The 21743-nt window shown below is 48.9% G+C and overlaps 1 protein-coding gene across 7 annotated transcripts in view; it reads left to right on the top strand.

Moving 5' to 3' along the window:
• LOC310685893 (CD209 antigen-like protein 2) overlaps positions 1–21743 on the top strand; it is a gene marked incomplete at its 3' end in the record, with an annotated part of 285718 nt that overhangs the window by 162066 nt on the left and 101909 nt on the right. For 3 of the 7 annotated variants that reach the window (XM_083458976.1, XM_083458984.1, XM_083458982.1), the window contains exon 9: positions 5524–5895. The exons of 2 other annotated variants lie outside the window; for them this stretch is intronic. In XM_083458976.1, coding sequence (XP_083315102.1) covers positions 5524–5674 — 151 coding nt within the window. Of the gene's footprint in view, positions 1–4943; positions 5073–5523; positions 5896–21743 lie in introns of those variants that run through there. 2 more of the 7 variants (XM_083458975.1, XM_083458983.1) reach the window with 2 other exon arrangements.

Here is a 21743-nt window from a genome sequence, read left to right as displayed (position 1 = left end):
CGCGTCCCTCACCTCAGCTGCAGGCAGGGGAGGAACCGATGGAACTGGGGAGTGCAAAGGCTCAGTCAGCGGCCGGAGCCCCAGCGTCCGGAGCAGTCAAGAAAAAGCCTCCTAGAGGGAACAGGAAGTGTTACATCTGTGACAGTGGGACGCACATGGCCAAAGAGTGTCCCCAGAGGCTCCGGCAGCACACTGCAGCCTTAGCAACAGTAACTGCAGCAGCACAACATGAAGAGCAGTTTCAGGGAAACGGCAATGCCTGGCTGGAAGCAGAAATGCTGGGGCACAGCCAGGCGTGTCAGTAGGGCAGTCCCCAGCGCTTTTGCAGCCTACAGACCCCCTGCCACCTAAGCCAGTGGTGCAGCTCACTGCAACTCTCCAGCTACCTAATGGACGCACCCTGGAAGTCCCCATTACAATTGACAGTGGGAGCAACGCAGACTTCGTGGGGGTGCACTTCGTCAAGCAGCATCGCATAGAGCTCCTACCAGCCACGCTGCCTTTGAACGTCGTCACGGTGGATGGCAGGAAGTTGCTGGGTGGGCAGGTGGTGCAACAGACGCCTCCCATGGTGATGCAGATTGGCAATCACCGAGAAATCATCAGTTTCAACGTCACCCGCCTGTCAGACACGCCTATAGTGTTAGGCATGAGTTGGCTGGATAGGCACAGCCCAACCATGGCGTGGTACCAGCGGCAGCTCACCTTCGGCTCGTCCTACTGCGCGCAGCATTGCATCCAGACCGGTCAAGAGGAGGAGGGCCCAGAGGAAGGGCAGCAGCTGAGGCTCAGCATGGCGCAAGCTGTACCCTCAAGTACAAGGGGTTTTTGGAGGTCTTCTGCGAGAAGGAGGCTGACCAGTTGCCACCCCACCGGCCCTACGACTGCGCAATTGACCTCTTGCCAGGGACAACGCTACCGACTGCGAAGCTGTATTCCATGTCCAAGGATGAGCTGCAGGAGCTCAAGGTGTTCATAGCTCACAACCTGCAGCGGGGATTCATCCGAGAATCAAATGCTGTAGGGGGCAGTCCTGTGTTTTTCGTGAAGAAGAAGGACATGCCCCAAAAAAGGCTGATCGTAGACTATTGCTTCATAAACTCGAAGACAAAGCCTGCGGCCTTTCCCATGCCCAAGATTGACGACCTGCTCGGGACGGTGAGGAAAGGGAAGATCTTCACCAAGTTGGATCTCCGCGGCGCATACAATCTCATACGCGTGCGAGAGGGTGATGAGTGGAAGACGGCCATGTTCACACCGTTGGGCACCTACGAATACAGAGTTATGCCGTTTGGTCTCCAAAATGGCTCCCACTTTTTCCAAGCTTTTATGCATCACGTGCTAGCGGGACTCCTCTACAAGAAGTGCGTATGTTTCCTCGACGACATTCTTATCTTCTCGGAATCGCCGGAGGCTCACGAGAGCGACGTTAAGGAAGTCCTGCAGAGGCTACGGGAGCACAGGCTCTACGCCAAGCTGGAGAAGTGCCAATTCGACGTGACGGAGGTGGATTTTCTGGGCTATAGGCTGTCCGACAGGGGACTAGCCATGGACAGCGCCAAGGTCCGCGCGGTGTTGGACTGGAAGAGCCCGCGAACGCGGAAGGAGGTCCAGAGGTTCGTCGGTTTTGCCAACTTTTACCGCAAGTTCATCAGGGGTTTCGCCAGGGAGACGGCAGCTATCACGGACACTCTCAGCTCCAAGAAGAAGAAGTTCACCTGGACGGACCAGGCGGAGCAGTCCTTCAGGAGACTTAAGAGTCTCTTTGCGTCCGAAGAACAGCTGTTACACGTGAATCCCGGCAGGCCCATGAGGGTGGAAACTGACGCATCTGACAGAGCGGTGGGGGCCGTCCTCTTACAGGAAGACCCGCAGGGGTACTGGAGGCCCTGTGCTTTCTACTCCCGGAAGCTCAGCAAGTCGGAACAGAACTACACCATCTGGGACAGGGAGTTGCTGGCCATCCACGCAGCTTTCAAGGCATGGAGGCACTTTCTCATCGGAGCCAAGCACACCGTGCAGGTCCGCACGGACCGCAAGAACCTAGAGTACTGGCGCACGGCGAAGCTACAGAGCCAGAGGCACATACGCTGGGAGGAGTTCTTTGCGGATTTCGATTTCAGGATAGAGTACATCCCAGGCGACAACAATGTCATAGCAGATGCGCTCTCCAGGAAACCGCAGTATCTCGAGGAAGCGGCACCGGTGGCAGCCAAGCACATTTTTGCACCACAGGCGTGGGCGTGCGCTTCGGCCGCCGTGGACCTGGAGGCGGTGCGGCGCGTGTTGCAGGCGGATCCGTTCGCACAGTCCAAAATGGAAGAGGTGCGGAGAGGCACGGCGAAGGACGATGAGTTCCAGATACGCGACGGCCTGCTGACCCGTAAAGGTGCTCTCTACGTTCCGGGAGACGATCTCTGCGCGAAGGTTCTGCAGCAGTTGCACGACGCACCCAGCGCTGGCCACTTCGGCAAGGAAAAGACGACGGAATTAGTGGCCAGAGACTTTTGGTGGCCCCAGATGCGAGGGGAGGTCGCGGAGTACGTCGCCAGGTGTGACACATGCCAAAGGTCCAAGCCAGTGCACCAGAAGCCAGCGGGACTGCTGGAACCGCTGGAGACGCCACTGCAACCGTGGGAGAGGGTGGCGCTGGACTTTGTCACTGATCTGCCCAGTTCACGAGGCAAGACGGCGGTGCTTGTGGTTGTAGACCTGTTCACCAAGATGGCGCATTTCATTCCTTGCGCGAAGGTGGCGACAGCGGAGCAGACCGCCAAACTGTTCAACGACCACGTGTTCAAGGTGCATGGCTTGCCACGGTCCATTCTGTCCGACAGGGGGCACCAGTTTGTGTCCAGCTTCTGGCAGAAGCTCCTAGGGATTCTGCACGTCAAAATCAACCTGTCGTCGGCGAGACATCCGCAGACCAACGGCCAAGCGGAGAGGGTCAACGCGATCATGCAGCAGTACCTGAGATGTTACGCCAATCAGCGACCCGCGGCTTGGGTGGATTACCTGCCGATGGCTGAGTTTGCCTACAACAACACGAAGCACGCGTCGACGGGGGTGACGCCGTTCTTCGCTAACAATGGACGGCATCCCAGAACCTTCCTGGGGCTCGTAACGACGGGGGAGGGGGCGCCACAGGAAGCCGACCATTTCGCAGCAGAATTGCAAGAGGTCCACGACGAGCTACGGAGACATTTGGAGCTAGCCAAACAGGCCTATAAGGTGCAGGCAGACAAACACAGGAGGGAGGGGGAAGACATCCAGGTGGGAGACTGGGTATGGTTAGCGGCCCAAGCAATGCCGACCAAGTCGTTAGCTAAAAAGAAGCTAGGACACAGGCAACTAGGGCCGTACCAAGTTGAGGCCAGGATCAATCCCGTAGCGTTTCAACTGGCCCTCCCCGAAGGTTCCAGAATGCACCCGGTTTTTCATAGGTCGGTGCTCACCCCTTACAGGGCCCCACACAGATTTCAGGAGTCAGGGACGGCACCAGAACCGAGCAGAGAGTCGCCCAAGAGGGGGAGGTCACCTAGGGACGAACCAATCAACGAGGTCACAGAGATTCTGGACTCGAGATGGGGGGAAGAGGGAGTAGAATATTTTCTCGCCAGGGAGGGCGCCCCGGCCAGCGCCAACAGTTGGGTGCCGGACTACGCTTTGGACGAACCCCTCCTCAAGGACGAGTTCCATGCCCTTTTCCCACACAGGCCCATGCCAGCACAGTTTTTCGACGATTGGCTTTTTACGCCCACACTTTCCGCCAGCACCTTCCGAGGGTTCTCCTCCGCAGAGGAGACGACGCCAGAGTCGAGCCCTCCGAGGGGATCGTGCTCGGGGGTGGACACCGACCCTTCTTACTGGTGGGACGACCAACCAGAAGAGGACTGGCGCACGAGGTGGCGGATGGGTCCTTGGCAAGCAGACCCCACCCAGGCAACAGGGGGAGGGGAGGACGTGAACATGTTGGGAGAGGACCATGGGTTTGAGCACACAAACAATGAACTGGAAGCAGAGGAGATCGACGTCGACGACCTGTGTCCGGCAGCGACCTCCGCAACGACGGAGCCCCCAGAACCTGCGCCCGAGCAGCAGGAGGGGGGAAGGGGGGCTTCGAGGGGGGGATGGATGTCAGGGGTTCAGGGACAGAGGCACAGGTGAGGGGGGAGACGGAGAGCGATGGGGAATAATCCCAGGACAGTGAGGAAGAGGATGACAATGACTTGAGGTCTTCCATGAGTCTCTCAAGTGAATCGGAGGATTCCCAGAAGGGGGCGCCCCTAGTCAGGCCAAGGGGGGTCACAGGGGGGACCTGCCAGGAGCAGGGAAGCAGCAGGGAAACCCCGAGTGGGAGTGGGAGATCGGGGCCGGCTTCCCAGCAGGAACGAAGTGAAGAGAGTGGAGTTCCCAGTGTGACACACGGAGCAGAGCAGGAAAGAGACAGGGGAAGGAGATCGGGGCAGGACATCCTGCCGGAAGGGGCGGAGAGTAGTACAGGGAGTAGTGTAAGTGTCAAGAGGAAGGTCAGGGGTAGCGAACGCGCGCCAAGTTCAAATGTGGAGGCGCGCGGAAATGGAGAGAGCCCGGAGGAGGAGCCTGGCCCCAAAGCACGAAGGAGGGGGGAGCAGGCATCTGAGGAATCCGCTTCAGGAGAGAGCAGGAGGGAAGGAACCCAGGGGGGCAGAAAGACCCTGCGGAAAAGGAAAGACAGGAAGAGGTGGACTAGCACAAGCCTCTTAAGCTGGTGTAGGGGCGGGACCGATTCAGAGGGGACTTCAAACGTCTAGGCTAAGAGACGCGGGGCTGCGCGCCTCGGTTGTGGAACAAATAATGAACTGCAATAAACATCCTTGTATATAAGAAGAGCCTGGCGTTGGTCTTTTGTGAGCTGAGACCTGAGGCAGCCCTGACACATAGCTATTTTTGTTTCTGTATAGTGTCATTGCTCTCCTCATGCATGGGGTGGGTGATGGATGTGAGATGAGGTGGATGAAGGCGGATGCAAATCTAACATGGTTTTAATATGCTCAGAACAATCACTACTGTGCTAACTCTGCTATGAGAGAGTAAGGATCTGTCAACACTTACAACGGTCCAGAGCAGATCTGAGGAGGATGTGGGTGCATATGGAAAGGAGAGAGGGCCAGTTCCTTTGCAGAAATGGAAATCCTGGCAATAGCAGAAGTATTGCATTGGATACTGCCCAAACTAAATTGACTGACAGTTCTTGTATGTACCACTGAGCCTTCCAAAGTGACAGCCTCACTTTTTGTAGTTTCCTATGAGAAATCACTTCATGTGAAAAGAAAAGAGACAGTCTTGACCCACAGTTGTTGTTGTTGTTGTTTTCCTTACATGGTTAGAATTCTAAAATCTGGGGAGAAAAATCCATCCCAATTGTGGGTGGATGTTAAGAGAGAAAGAGCTGAACATCTTTTTAATGGTAGAAGGCATGGGGAGCACATGAGGAAGTAGACATCCAATCTTGATTGATCAGTGCTGCTCTTTTCTTTTCAGGTACTGGAAAACAGATGAGCCTAAAAACGAAGACAAAAACCACTGTGCTGCAATAGGCCTTGATTGCGGATCGAATTGCTGGATCGCATTACACTGTGAGCAACGCATAGGGTACATATGTAAGAAGGTGCCAGATGATGCTTGGCTCTAAGAAGACACTTTAAGATGAACGAAACTGGATCTCATGATCACTACACAAAAACAAAACCAGGAGATCACTCCACCTCACTGTTTTAATGCACAATCCACACTCTGCCATCTAGATTATATGACTCTTTGGCATCAGCACTCAAAAACACCTTGAAAAGAAATCATTCTGCAAACTCAAATGTAGATGGCTACAAAAATAAAGAATGGAAGGGTCCAGTCATAGCCTGTTTTCTGTTTAATGTATTTATTTGCAATGCATACCAATATTTGTTCCCTTACTCTCTGTGTTTGATGCCCCATTGCCCCTTCTGATCTCCATGGTTGCTACCTTACAAGGCACATAAGGACAACCATGCATGCCAGGCAATGAGAATGGGGGCCACCCAGCGTTTGGTGTCCCCTTCTAGCAGACTAATCACAAATACAACTTTGGCTTTATCACTGGGTAATTCCAGTGCCCTTACTCTGATAAGGAGCCAACATTCCACAACAAACACATTGAACTGCTCTTGATTTCTTCAAAACTTGGCAGGGGGCAAGACTTGGGCCCACACCAGTGTGGGCCCAGTACTGGCAGCATGTGCTGCTCCTTACATGGCATTCATGGCCGCAGGGGTGCCAACTTGAATAAACTTTTGGGGGTGGAACAGGTAAGCTCCCCCCTGCATAATCAATCACAAGACAGTGCACACACATCATTTGAATGGCAATGCCCATGAACTTGAGGGAGGCGGCCCCCTAAAATATTTTATTGGGGACTCTACCTCTAGGAGTTGGCTCCTATGCACTGTGGCCATCAACTGAGTTAAGTGGTTGTGGTTGCTTCAATCTGTCCTGTATACCCAGCCAATGAGAAGTGATATTTTAATCTTTACTGTCGGGGAATGAACTGAACGGGAAGACTCGGAAGTGTCCACTCAGTCTGTTCGGCTCCTCTCAGAAGAGGAGGGAGAGTGGGAAGGTTCGCCACCTTGTCTCCAGCAGTTTCAAGAGGAGAAGAAGGCAGAACTGAATTATAGCTTCCCCGTCCCCCTGCTGCATCACACTCTTGACTCATGTTAAGCTTGTGGTCTCCTTAGACCCCTAGATCCTAGTAGCCATTTTATTTCTTTTCTTATTATTAAATTTCTATAACACGCTTCACTCAAAGCTCACTGTGTGATAGCTTGCATTTTTGAGGTACAGAACATTTCTTGCCTATTGATTCAAGTTCTGGTATTTTCTCTGTCTAACACAAGCTAGAAGTTGGTGCCTTCTCTAGCTGGTGCAACCTGGAAAATTTTGCTGACAAGTAAGTTTCCATTCTGCTGAGAGCAGGTGCTGTTTTGGGTTAAGCTGGTTTAAGCAAGAATGAACTTGTTAAGTCGTGGGTTGACATAGCAGCCGGCACAGCGATTTCTTCAAGTAGCTCTTTATTATGGTAAGCTGGAATAGAACTGACTGCGAACAGCTCAGCCGGCCTGTATTTATAGGCAGCCGGCTGTCAACATTGTAACCACAACAGCCCAGAGTTCCCGCCTAAAATAACTGCCGTGGACCTGAGTGAACACTATCTACAGACCTGAGTGAAAACTATATACAGTATCCCCCTGTTGGCCCAGGGTGAAACTACACTACATAATACCCCTCCCCACCGAGATAAGGCGTTAGTTACAATCGTAATGGTTTCCTTATATACAGCACTACGCGTAATGGTTCAATTAAGCACAAAAGCATATCGGTTACATTTCCCATACTTAAACCAACAGTGATACCTGTCCAACAACATAGTCCTTTAAATAAGTTGGGCGCTTGGAAACTCTGCCAGACCGCCGGGGACTGGTAGCCAAGTCCGGAGGGCCACACAGTTCTCGCTGAGGCTGTGGTGCGACCCTAGGTGGCGTTGGAACCAACTCCCCTGGATCCGCTGCTGTGGGTGGAGCCTCCGCAAGTGGAGTGGTCTGAGTCTGTTCTGAAACGGCTTGGTTCGGCTCCACGCTGGCAGTTTGCGAGGGAGGTGTAGGTGGGGCCTCGCCATCTGTACGTGTCTCTTCTGGAGCCGCAAGCGCAGTTGGGGGCACCTCGGTAGTGTCCAAGTCCCCAACCCTGCGCCTAAGCTGGTCTATGTGCCGTCGCCACAAGCGTCCGTCTTCGAGTGCCACCTGGTACGAGCGAGGTCCAGTGATTCCCACTACTGTGGCTGGCACCCAAGGGATGTCCCCCACATAGTTCCGGCCAAAGACCTGGTTTCCTGGGACAAATGACCGTGGTGCGTTGGCACAGCCTGGGGGTTCAGCCACGGCAAAGTCTGGGTGTAGCCGGTCGAGCGGTGACCTGAGGCGGCGGCCCATAAGCAGTTCAGCAGGACTCCTCCCTGTGGCCGCATGAGGGGTGATGTGTTGCACGAACAAGTATTCGGCGACCCGCTCATGCCAGTCTCCCCGGTCCAGGCGCGCCAGTGCCTCTTTTGTCGAGCGCACCATTCTTTCCGCTTGCCCGTTGCTGGATGGATGAAAAGGTGCCGTTAGGGCATGGCGGATGCCCAGTCCCAAAAGATACCGCTCAAACGTGCCTGACGTGAACTGCGGTCCGTTGTCAGAGACAAGGACATCAGGACACCCATGCGTTGCAAACAGGCCTTGCAGCACCCGGATGACAGCTTCGGTAGTGGTGGAGGGCATCAGGGTGACCTCCAGCCATTTGGAATAGGCGTCCACCACTACCATAAAGGTCCGGCCGTGAAAGGGGCCAGCCAGATCGATGTGCACCCTCGACCAGGGTGTCTTTGGCGTCTCCCAGGTGTGTCCCTTAGCTGCCGGTGGTGCAGGCCTCGACTCCTGGCACGCTTGACAGGCGGACACCCAGGCAGTGATGGCATCGTCCATATTAGGCCACCAGACGTAACACCGAGCCAACGCCTTCATTTTGACAATTCCCGGGTGGCCAACGTGCAGAGCCTCCAGGACGCGCTGACGGAGTCCCTGGGGAATCACGACGCGGTCTCCCCACAGCAGACAGCCGCGATGAGCTGAGAGTTCATGTTGTCTGGTTGCGAAGGGCTGGAACTCCGATGCAAAGGGCCCTTGTGGCCACCCCCTCCACACCCAGTTGAGCACCCGGCTGATGGTGCGATCCTGGGCAGATGCGGAGGCCACAGTGGCAGCCAATACAGGCGCTGCCGGAAGATCCTCAATCAGAAGGAGCGATGAAGCTGGAGCCGGGTCTTCCACAAATGCTGGAAGAGGGCAACGGCTGAGGGCGTCGGCATGGCCCATCGATTTCCCCGGGCAATGGATGAGCCGGTAGTGGTAGGCAGCCAGGAAAACAGTCCATCGCAGCATGCGTGGTGAGAGGACCGGTGGAGTTGGACGATCACCGGCGAGGAGGCCCAGGAGTGGCTTGTGGTCAGTGATGAGGTCAAAAGTCCTGCCATAGAGGTATTCATGGAACCTCTTCACTCCAGCCACAAGTGCCAATGCCTCCTTGTCGAGCTGGCTGTAATTCCGTTCCGTCGGAGATAGTGTCCTGGAAAAGTAGGCGAGCGGTGCTTCTCTTCCATCTGGAAAACGGTGACTAAGGACAGCACCGATGCCAAAAGGTGAGGCGTCGCAGGCAAGGACCAGCGGCCTGGATTCACTGTACTGTACCAGCACACTGTCTGAAGAAAGGAGAGCCTTGACCGCGTTGAAGGCCGCCGTCTCCCGATGACCCCAGGCCCAAGGCGTCTTAGTGCTAAGGAGTCGGTGAAGAGGCTCAGCCACTGTGGCTTTGTGGGGCAGGAACATGTTATAAAAGTTCAGCAGCCCCAGGAATGCCTGCAACTCCGTTTTGTTCTTTGGGGTGGGGGCCTGCTGGATAGCGCGGATCTTGGATGTGGTTGGATGAAGACCGGAGGCATCGATAAGATAGCCCAGGAACTCTACCTGTGGAACGGCGATCTGGCACTTCTCCCTCTTTACCTTGAGCCCGGCCTCCTGGAACCTGGTCACCACGGCACGGAGGCGCTCGAACAGCTGCTGGTGTGAGTCTGCAGACACCAAGACGTCATCAAAATATGGTACCACGCCCGGAAGCCCTTGCAGGAGACGCTCCATAAGGCTTTGGAAGATGCCAGGAGCCACACTCACCCCGAACTGCAACCGGCGGCAACGGAATGCCCCCCGGTGGGTGACGATCGTCTGGGCTTCAGCAGTGGCATCATCGACTGGCAGTTGTTGATAGGCTTGGGCAAGGTCCAGCTTAGCGAAGACCTTACCCTCACCCAGGGAATGCAGCAGGTGTTGGACAACAGGAACCGGATAAGCGTGCTGCTGAAGTGCCTTGTTGATCGTGCACTTGTAGTCAGCGCAGATTCTCACCGACCCATCTGGCTTGACAGGCGTGACGATGGGGGTTTCCCACTTTGCGTGGTCAACCGGCTCCAAAACTCCTTGGGCGATCAGTTTGTCCAGTTGTTCGTCCACCTTAGCCTTGAGAGCAAAGGGAACCCGGCGTGGCTTTAGCTTGATGGGGGCGACTTGTGGATCAAGGCTAAAGGAGATGGGCGTACCTGTATATTGGCCCAAGGTGCCGTCAAAAACCTCGGCAAAGTCTTTGACCAGACCCTCAGTCTCTGCGTTAGAGATGCAGTTGATGCCGGTGACTTCCAGGCCGAGGGCATCAAACCAGGCTTGGCCGCTGACCTTCGACCACCACCAACCGGAGCAGGCCTGAAAAATCCTTGAAGGCGATCCGGAACCGGCCAACGCCTACCACAGGAATGTCGTTTCCCTGGTAGTCTCTCAGGTGTACGCGGTGAGAGTCGAGTTGCCTTTTGGACACTCTGGGTACCAGTCTTTTGATGGTGCTCCATGACACGATGGACAGGGCAGACCCGGTGTCGATCTCCATGTCACATGGAGCTCCTTCAATGAGCACCGTGACGTTCAGCTTGCGTCGCGTAGGCGAGTCGGTTTGGCCAATCGTGGTTCCAGACGGGCAGCGGCAGTTGGTGAGAGCGAAACAACTTTCCTTGGCAGACTGGAGTGAAGACTTGGACTTGCGAGTCGATGAAGGGGGGGTGTCAGACGGAGCCGATCGGCAGACCTTAGCGATGTGGCCCCTTCTGGAACACTTCCTACAGATGGCGTCTCTGAATCGACACTTGGCACGGGAATGGTTGCCTCCGCAGCCAGCACATTCCGGTTGGCCCTTGGACTTCTGTTGGAACTTCCTGCGCTCCCGCTTTGTTTGGTGCACGTCATCGTCTTCACTGGAGGATGCCTCCTCACTGCTGGCCTCTTCATGATGCACTGGAACTGGCTCCCTAGCAAGACGCGGGCTGCTGGACTTGCGGATCTCCTGGGCGGAGCGTTCAGCAGCTTCTGAGGCCACAGCCTCCTCAATGGCTTTCTGTAGCATGAGGTCTGGCTTGGCTAGGAGACGCCGTTGCAGATGGATGTCCCGGACCCCGCAGACGATTCGATCCATCAGGGCATCGTCTAAGTCTCGGAACTCACAGTGCATTGCAGCCTGTCGCAGGGCGGTGGTGTAGTTGTTGATTGACTCCCCCTCTGCCTGGTTCCGGTGGTAGAACGCATGGCGGGCAGCAATCTTGGACGGCTTTGGTGCGTAGTGGTTGCGGAGCTTCTCTTGGATCGTGTCCCATGGTGTTGCCTGGACTGCTTCAGGCGCAACCAACGCTCGGGCCGTCTCAAACACCTCAGGCCCACAGAGGCTGAGGAATAGGCCCCGCTTCCGATCCTTTGATACTGCTGTCAGCTCGTTGGCTTGGAGGTAGCAGTCGAACCGAGCGAGGTAGGAGTCCCATGATTCAGAGGCTGGCGCAAACGGCGGTAGAGGCACAAGTGAAGCCATGATTCCCATGCCGGCGTGAAGGGCGATGGATGGAACACAGTGCTCTAGCCAGAACAGTCAGCTCTGAATTGGTTCTGCCCAGTGATTTCGCTCAGTGATTTCGCTCTGTGATTCAGCTCAGTGATTCAGCTCAGTTCAGAGGCTGGCCGCATCTGGCTGTGCTCTGATGTCCATCTATCCCACCTTCGTCGCCAGTGTTAAGTCGTGGGTTGACATAGCAGCCGGCACAGCGATTTCTTCAAGTAGCTCTTTATTATGGTAAGCTGGAATAGAACTGACTGCGAACAGCTCAGCCGGCCTGTATTTATAGGCAGCCGGCTGTCAACATTGTAACCACAACAGCCCAGAGTTCCCACCTAAAATAACTGCCGCGGACCTGAGTGAAAACTATCTACAGACCTGAGTGAAAACTATATACAGTATCCCCCTGTTGGCCCAGGGTGAAACTACACTACATAACAGAACTGGTCCTGTAATCTTTCTCCCAAGGTCATGTTGCCTTTTAGTAACAGGCCAGAGGGAGCCTGGTTTAATTCTCTCTTTTTCTTTCTTGGTTCTTCCTCTGCTTTGTTTCTGTGTGTTTTTTCTCATTTGAGTGGTGATTTGTATGTGGTATATTTAACTTAATTCAGCATACAATGGACACTGGAGAATGCAAGGCCTTTCTTCCTCCCTTCTCCTGAGCTCATTGGACAGGAGCGATGAGACGTTGTGTTTGACCTTGGAGTCTGGATTATGTTGCGGGGCATCTTTGTGATGAGGAGGCTCGCAGACAGAGACCTAGGGTGCGAGCTGCAGGCCCAGGCTGTGCTCCCAAAGGTGGGGGTGCAGGGAATGCAGGCAGAGCTGGAGGGGAGACTGTGAGAGCTTTCGCTTCACGTCGTTGTTATCGCTGTGGCTCCCCCTCCCATCTCGTGAGAGACTGTGCAGTGGAGGCGCAGGAACAGCCCAAGGTCATTTCCCGGAGCAACCAGATAAAGAGCTCTTTGAAATGTGGGAAACCAAAGCCGAAGGCAGCTGGCAGAGACGGCCCTGAACATAAACATTTAGCAGCTTCTATGGCAACATTCCAGAGCTGTATGAGGACACTGTGCTGTCTTTTGTGACAGATTCAGGAGTGTCACATCATCTCGTACCCTCTGGTGGTTTTCTGAGGAACTGCACCTCTGTAGTCTCTGGAAAATCTGTTTGGCAGGTGGGACTAAGTGTGCTCTGACGCAGACTGGCTCACTGTTTTGTTCTTTCTTACAGGATTCGATACAGGTGTTTGCTGTTCCTGGAATGTCCTGCATGTTGCTATCCATCACCGCTCTCATTGCTGATAGTTATATATATATTTGAAAATAATATTTATTACTTTTCCAACAATTTAAACACAACACTATAAAAACACACACAATACAATACAATACAATACAATACAACACTACATAACACTGAAACATTAAACTAACATAACCAAACAAAAACAGTTTAAAACACATCAAACAATTTCAGTATCTTATCTTTCATTCGCTTATTTCAATGACCTCCTCACACCTCCCTTTTTGTATTCCACTTCTGTTATTTGTTTCAGCAATTCCTTTCCATCTTCCTGTTTTCTATCCTATAATTATCTTAACACATTCTAACCTTATTTTTTCCTTTAATATTCTATTAATCTATTTATACTTAATTCCTTATAACATTTCTACTAAAGCCATATAACTTCATTCCAACATTCTTCTAACATTCATTAATTTTACAGTATTTCTGTAAATAGTCTTTAAACTTTTTCCAGTCTTCTTCCACCGACTCTTCTCCCTGGTCTCGGATTCTGCCAGTCATTTCCGCCAGTTCCATATAGTCCATCAACTTCATCTGCAATTCTTCCTGGGTGGGTAAATCTTGTGTCTTCCAATACTTCACGATGAGTATTCTTGCTGCTGTTGTTGCATACATAAAAAAAGTTGTATCCTTCTTTAACACCAACTGGCCGACCATGTCCAGGAGAAAGGCCTCTGGTTTCTTCGGGAAGGTATATTTGAATACCTTTTTCATTTCATTATAAATCATCTCCCAGAATGTCTTAATCCTTGGGCATGTCCACCAAAGGTGAAAGAATGTACCTTCAGTCTCATTACATTTCCAACATTTATTGTCAGGCATATGGTAAATTTTTTCAAGCTTGACTGGTGTCATGTACCACCTATAAATCATTTTCATTAAGTTTTCTCTTAGGGCATTACATGCCGTGAATTTCATACCTGTGGTCCATAACTGTTCCCAGTCAGCTATCATTATGTTATGTCCAACATCTTGTGCCCATTTAATCATAGCTGATTTCACCATTTCATCCTGAGTGTTCCATTTCAACAGCAAGTTATACATTCTTGACAAATTCTTGATTTTTGGATCTAACAATTCTGTTTCCAATTTTGATTTTTCCACCTGGAAACCAACTTTTTTGTCCAAATTGTATGCCTCCATTATTTGGTAATAATGGAGCCAATCTCGCACTTTGTTTTTCAATTTTTCAAAGCTCTGCAATTTTATTCTGTCTCCATCTTGTTCCAGAATTTCCCAATATTACGGCCATTTGGCCTCCATATTGAGTTTTTTCTGTGCCTTCGCTTCCATTGGTGACAACCATCTTGGGGTTTTCTTTTCTAACAAATCCTTATATCTTATCCAAACATTAAACAATGCTTTTCTAACAATATGATTTTTAAACGCTTTATGTGCTTTTACCTTATCGTACCACAAATATGCATGCCAGCCAAATGCATTATTGAAGCCTTCTAGATCCAACACTTCAGTGTTTTCAAGAAGCAGCCATTCTCTCAGCCAGCAAAAAGCAGCTGATTCATAATAAAGTTTAAGGTCTGGCAGGGCAAATCCACCTCTTTCTTTAGCATCAGTTAATATCTTAAATTTTATTCGAGGCTTCTTGCCCTGCCAAACAAATCTGGAAATATCTTTCTGCCACTTCTTGAAACAATCCATCTTATCCAAAATTTGCAATGTTTGAAACAAAAACAACATCCTTGGCAGCACATTCATTTTTATCACAGCAATTCGGCCTAACAATGATAACTTCAAATTTGTCCGTACTTCTAAATCCTTTTTCACTTCAATCAAACATTTTTCATAATTATCCTTAAATAAATTCACATTTTTGGCAGTCATGTTAACCCCTAAATATTTCACTTTCTTAACCAATGTTAGTCCTGTCTCCTCCTGAAACTTCTCTCTCTCATTCACAGTTAAGTTTTTCTCTAAAACCTTAGTTTTCATTTTATTCAACTTAACACCTGCTACCTCTCCGAATTCTTGAATCAGTTCCAATACCCTTTTAGTACTAAATTCTGGCTCCTGTAAAGTCAATACTAAGTCATCAGCAAATGCTTTCAGTTTGTACTGTTTAGCTCCCACTTGTATACCTTTAACCTCTTGGTCCTTTCTAATCATATTTAACAAAACCTCAAGGACCGATATAAAGAGCAATGGAGAAATTGGGCAACCTTGTCGTGTCCCTTTCTCAATCTTAAACTCTTCTGTCACTACATTGTTCACAATTAATTTTGCCTTTTGTTCTGAATAAATTGTGCCTATACCATTTTCAAAACCTTGACCTACCCCCATCCCCTGTAGATTCTTCTTCATAAAACTCCAAGAAATGTTGTCAAAGGCTTTCTCTGCATCCACAAATATCAAGACTGCCTTAGTATTGATATTCACTTGTAGTTTTTCTAGAATATTAATTATATTCCTCATGTTGTCAGACAAATGTCTGCCCGGGAGAAAGCCCGCTTGGCCTTTATGAATTTCTTCTACTAACACCTTTTAAAATCTTTTAGCCAAAATATCTGCAAAAAAATTGTAATCCACATTAAGCAGTGATATAGGGCGGTAGTTCTTGAGCTGTGTCTTTTCAGTCTCTGTTTTCGGTATAAGTGTAATGTAAGCCTCCTTCCACGACTCTGGTGCCTTTCTCCCTTCCAATATTTCATTGCAGACTTCCTTCAATGGTTGTATTAACCATTCTTTCAAAGATCTGTAATATCTTGAAGTCAAACCATCTGGTCCTGGAGATTTACCTAATTGCATTTTCTGGATGGCCTCTTCCACCTCCTGATCCGTTATTTTGTAATTCAACATTAGCTGTTTTTCCTGAGAGATTTTGTGTAGTCCATTTATTTTCAAAAATCGATCAATGTCCATTTCTTTCTGTTTCTCCTGTGTATAAAGTTGCTTGAAATACCTCTGAAAACACTTCCTGATCTCCACTGGGTTCTGTATATTCTTTCCTTTCACTTCCAAATTCGTAATAGTATTGAGTTTTTGTCTTTTTTTCATTTGCCAGGCCAACAATTTTCCACACTTATTTGCTGATTCAAATGTCTTTTGCCTCATCTGTTTAATCTTCCATTCTATTTCCTGATTCGTCAGCTTCGTATATTGTGCTTGGTATAACTTTATCTCTTTCAGGATCTCCTGTGACTTTGGTTTTGCTCTCAGTTTCTTCTCTCCTTCCTTTTTTTTACCCAGGATTTTATCCTTTTTTTCATTCTGAATTCTCTTCTTAATTGCATTCTGTTGTATTAGGAATCCTCTCATAACCGCTTTGCTTGCGTCCCAAATTACTCTTTTTTCCACTGTAGTCAAAATAAAAAAATTCCTTCCTGTAGCACCTTAAAGACCAACTAAGTTAGTTCTTGGTATAAGCTTTCGTGTGCATGCACACTTCTTCAGATACACTGAAACAGAAGTTGCCAGATCCTTCTATATATAGAGAAGGTGGGGAGGGGTATTACTCAGAAGGGTGGTGGGAATCGGAGATTGGCAGATAGCTGAGATGAGCCTGATGAGCCTGTTGATGACTCTTAACGACTGTAATAGGTCTTACAGGAAAAGGCAGGGGGTGAGAAGGTGAGAAATGGCTTAGTCATGTATAATGAGATAAGAATCCAATGTCTCTGTTCAGACCAGGTCTCTCCATTGTTTTAAGTTTGGTAATGAGTTGCAATTCAGCAGCTTCTCTTTCCAGTCTATTTCTGAAATTCCTTTGTAGTAAAACAGCTACTTTGAGATCTTGTATAGAATGTCCTGGGAGATTGAAGTGTTCTCCTACTGGTTTCTCTGTTTTGTGATTCTTGATGTCAGATTTATGTCCGTTTATTCTTTGGCGTAAGGTTTGGCCTGTTTGTCCAATATAGAGAGCTGAAGGACACTGTTGGCATTTGATGGCATACACAATGTTAGACGATGAGCAATTAAATAGTCCCGAGATGGTATGTGTGATGTTGTTGGGGCCAGTAATGGTGTTGTCCGGGTGTATGTGGCAGCAAAGTTGGCATCTGGGTTTATTGCAGGCTCTGGTGCCAGTGTCCGTGTTAAGTCTGGTTGTAGTATTATTGTGGGTTAGGAGTTGTTTAAGATTGGGTGGCTGTCTGTAGGCAATGAAAGGTCTTCCTCCCAGAGCTTGAGAAAGAGAACTGTCATTGTCCAGGAGATGTTGTAGATCTCTGATGATGCGTTGAACTGTTTTAACTTGGGAGCTGTATGTGATGACTAGTGGTGTTCTGTTATTTTCTTTTTTGGGTCTGTCTTGCAGCAAGTTCTCTCTGGGTATCAGTCTGGCTCTGTTGATCTGTTGTCTAACTTCATCTGCTGGGTATTTTAGTTCTGAAAAGGTTTGCTGTAGATCTCTTAGGTGAGAGTCTCTGTCTGTAGAATTGGAACAGATGCGGCTGTAACGTAGTGCCTGGCTATATACAATGGACTGTTTGGTATGTTTGGGATGGTAGCTAGAGGCATGTAGATATGTTTGTCGGTCAGTTGGTTTACGGTATAAGGTGGTGTCTATGCGTCCATCCTGTATTTTTATAGTAGTGTCCAAAAAATGTATTTCTTGCATAGAATTATTCATTGTAAGGTTGATTGTGGGGTGAAAATCATTGAATTTCTGGTGAAAGGTGTCCAGGGTCTGTTGACCATGTGTCCAGATGATAAAAATACCGTCAATGTATCGCAGGTACAAGAGAGGTTTGAGTGGGTAGGAGTTTAGGAAACGTTGTTCTAAATCTGCCATGAAGATGTTGGCATACTGTGGGGCCATGCGGGTGCCCATTGCTGTGCCGCTGATCTGAAGGAACAGGTCATCACCGAATTTGAAGTTGTTGTGGGTAAAGACAAATTGGCAGAGTTTGGTGGCAAGGTCCGCTGTGGTTTTATCTGAAATGGTGTTCCTTATAGCCTTTAAACCATCGTTGTGTGGGATGTTGGTATATAGAGATTCCACGTCCATAGTAGCTAGTATAGTATTCATGTTTATCTCGAAATAATCCCTTGGAGTTTTTTGGGCCTTCTTAGTCACCTCTTCATTCCTGAACAAAGTATCATTCATCCTCCATCTAAAGGAGCCAATTGGCGTCAATTTCATTTCCATCTTCACAGCATTATGGTCAGAACAAGTTTTGGGGCAAATCTCCACTTTGCTGATCTTCGGAACCAATCCCCTGGTTACCCAGATTTGGTCAATTCTTGTCCATGTCATTTTAGCCTCAGAGAAGAAAGTTCCCTCTCTTCCCAGAGGGTTCTTCATTCTCCAAATGTCAACTAAGTCCATACTTTCAGTCATGTCAAAAAAGGTTTTTGGTAGTCTACCATCTTTGGTGACTACCTGTCCCTGTGCCTTGACCATATTTGTAGACACCACTCCATTCATATCTCCCATCAAGATCATATTATAGTCCATATAATCCATCAGGGTCTCGTGTAGCTTCTTAAAGAACTCCGATTTTCCTTCATTTGGTGCATAAATACCTACAATCAGGAATTTCTCTCCTTGTGATTGAATTTCAATTGCAACAAATCTTCCTTGGTCATCTTTGAATATGAATTTCAGTGATAGGCTCTCCTTTGCATAAAGGACCACTCCTCTTTTTTTAACTTTATCTGATGAGATAAATTCTTGGCCCAGTCTTTTATTACTCAATATCTTCTTGTGTAGCCTTATCACATATGTTTCTTGTAAACAAATCAAGTCCAAATGTTCTTTTTTCAATAAATGAAAGACTCTCCACCTTTTTTCTGGAGAATTTAATCCATTCACATTCCAGCTCGAAACCTGCAACGCCATCATGTAATTACACTGATATTCCTCCAACTGCACCCAATGTTTGCTCTTCTTCTGTTGGTGGTGGTGGTGACACGTTCACTGGGAGATCCAATCCAAAGGATAATGCTGATATTGTCAGCATCGCCCTAGAGCCAGTGCACCAACTGGACTCATGCACCTCAACCCCGACTGGGCTAGGCGAGCTGGGAAGCACCGCCAGAGACCTCCTTCTCACAGGAACAGGTCACAGTGCTGTGGACTCACAGCTTAGAGCTGAGAGCACCGGATTCACTGTCTCAATAATACAGTCGTTGCGCAGCAGAGTTTTGCAGAGTCTTGCAGAGTATAAACCACTCGGAGAGCAGCTCTGTAGAATATCTTCCTTTTATTCTGTAACTACAACTATGATACAAAACTATATACAGAGCTGAATATTCTAAACATAAATCAATGCTACACTGAGAGTCTGCAGCTGCTCTTAGCAGCAATCTTATCTCTAGGATCTCTAACACTCTCACTCTCTCCGATACACTGACTGACTGACTCTCTCTCTCACACACAGATATGTTGCTGGGCAGAATAAGTAGACAGGCAGGACACGCCTCCTGCTCTCTGGAGAGTCAGCAGAGACCATCAGGAGATGATCAGGAGATTCTTGGGTATGGGAGGGGTGAAATCTCCTCAGATATATCCAATATTCCCCTGTTTGGTGATCTTCTATCCGATGCTCTTTGCTCTAGTCCTCTATCCGATGATCTTCTATCTGATGCTCTTGGCTCTTTTCCAAGTCCCTTCTGCAGATCTTCTTCGTATTTATACAAAAACTTTATCTTCTACTGATCTTATTTTTATTTTCCTCCCTTTGAAACTGAAAGATAGACCTTGGGGAAACTCCCACCTAAAGATGATTTTATTCCTTCTCATCAGGGCAACAATATCTCCGTAGTTAGGCCTAAGATCCAAAAGATATTTTGGGACGTCTTTAAAAATTTCCACACTTGACTGTTGTACTTCTAGGTTCTTCTGGTAGTGCCAACCCAAGATTCTATCTCTCTCTTCTTTAGTTCGAAGGGTGATCAAACAGTCTCTTATTCTATTCTTCTCTTTTTTCCCTCCTCTTCCAAGTCTGAAGGCCCTCACAATTCTAAACTCTTCTTGACCCAAGTCCCAAAAGTCAGCAAATTCCTGTGTGAGAAAGTCTGTCAAGCTTTCCTTCTCCAATTCAGGTAGGGCTCTGATCCTCAGATTCGTCTGTTTTTCTTTAAGTTCAATCATAGCAAGCGTCAACTTATGTTCATCAAGTTGCCTCTGTAGGGCTGGGACTCTCTCTCTCTCCAGTTGTGTTACTTTACATTCAGCAGCAACGGCTTTCTCCCTGGCTTCCTCCGCAGTTTGCCGTATCAAAGTAGATTCCTGTATCAATTTCTGGATGGTTTCTGTATTGGTATTCACATTTTGTCCCAAATTATTTATACTTTCTGTATTTAAGTCGATTTTAATAGTTACAGCATCCATTTTCTTGTTAAGCTGTTCCAGTGAATCATTTATCTTATTTAATGCAACCGATAAGACCTCTTCTGTCGACATTCCTCTGGGTTTTGAGTGTACTGGTGCAGAAGCAGCAGCAGAAGAAGCAGGGAGGCCTGATGTTGAGCCTCTCCTGGGTTGCTGCCAAGTCCTTCCAGACCTTAATGTTTTTTCAGCAGTTTGCTGGTGTGTTTTTTCCTTTCCATTTGCCATAACACTTAAAAGATTCAAGGTCAGTCCCAGAGTCTCACAGTTTTTTATCTTGCAGCTGGAAATTCCCCTAGCCCAGCTCTTGTAAAGCAACCAGTTTCAAAGGCTTCCACTAGGGGGAAACAGTTTCTATTTATAATAATGTTCTCTTTTAAACACAATTCAAACAATCCAAAGTTAGTTTCAGTTTTCAGTTACTTTTACTCCTTTTTTAAAAGCAGCCGGAGACAGTAGAAACAATGTATTTCTCTTATTTAGCTAGCTGTCAATGAACGTTCTAAACGCTGTCAATGAACATTCCAAAAAACGTCAGTCCTGCTAGCAGCCCGTTTCCAGGGTCAGAGCGGCAGTATTTTAGCTCTCTTCGCTCTCTCCTACAGGCATACTCAGTCCACAACTTCCCCCCCTCTTCTCCTGCCTCTAAGGGGGGGGGGTAATGTTTTTTGCCGATGGAAATTTAATCTTTTACAAAAGGCTTTCCAAGACTTCAGCTTGCAGCCTCATTGTTTCAGTCTATTTACAAAAGGGGAAGGCGGACTTCCTGTATTGAACCTCCCCGTTTCGATACCAAATTAAACATTTAAAAATCCAATTCTCCCGCTTCAGCTCTACTCACGGGTAATTACTTTGAAGTCAAATTGTCCACAGGAAAAAGTCAGTGCTCTCCGGCAACAGCTATGCAGCTTCGCTCCGTGGAAGAAGCAGACGATTCGAAGCACCGCGCCGCTCACCCCACGTCGCTCCGGACCCCCAAAACTGGGTTTCCCCGCGAGTAGGGGAGACGCAAAGGGTGCCCGCCGAATCCCACGCTCACAGGCTTCTCCCACCTGTGATTTTTTGCGGGTCTCTGCCTTCGCCGCGGCAGCCAGACCCAGATTCCCACGGGGCAAATTCCTCCCGATCAGAGGAATTCTGCCATTACCGGAGGCACCAACCCGGATGTCCATTGCTGATAGTTATAGAGTCTGTTTTGAGGATAACATGTGTTCTATTTCCAGGGATGGGCAGCAACTAGTCAGTGTGGAATGTAAAGATAGGCTGTTTGTTCTTCTCTTGCAGTTCCAGATGACATGGAGGCAGCTCGAGCACAGTGTGCCAATGTTCCAGTCCATTATGCGTGTGCTTATCTCTGGCACAGATGTCTGGCTCACATGTCGTGGGGTTCCATGAAGAAGATCCCAGAATGTACTGAGGGGTGCAAAATGAAATCTTGTGCTAAGTTTCTTGAGTGCAGAGGGTGTAAGCACGCAAAGGTGAAAACATGTCAATACCCAAGGTCTGAAAGGGTGACCACTAGGCCTTTTCAGCTAGTGCAAGGGTCTGCAACCCGTGGCTCCAGAGCTGAATGTGGCTCTTTTACACCTTTGCCGCAGCTCCGGGGCGGATACTAGTGAGG

This window comes from Podarcis liolepis, assembly GCF_965112155.1.
Source record: "Podarcis liolepis genome assembly, chromosome: 9".
NCBI classification, from domain to species: domain Eukaryota; kingdom Metazoa; phylum Chordata; class Lepidosauria; order Squamata; family Lacertidae; genus Podarcis; species Podarcis liolepis.
This window is presented reverse-complemented; position numbering and strand designations above follow the sequence as displayed.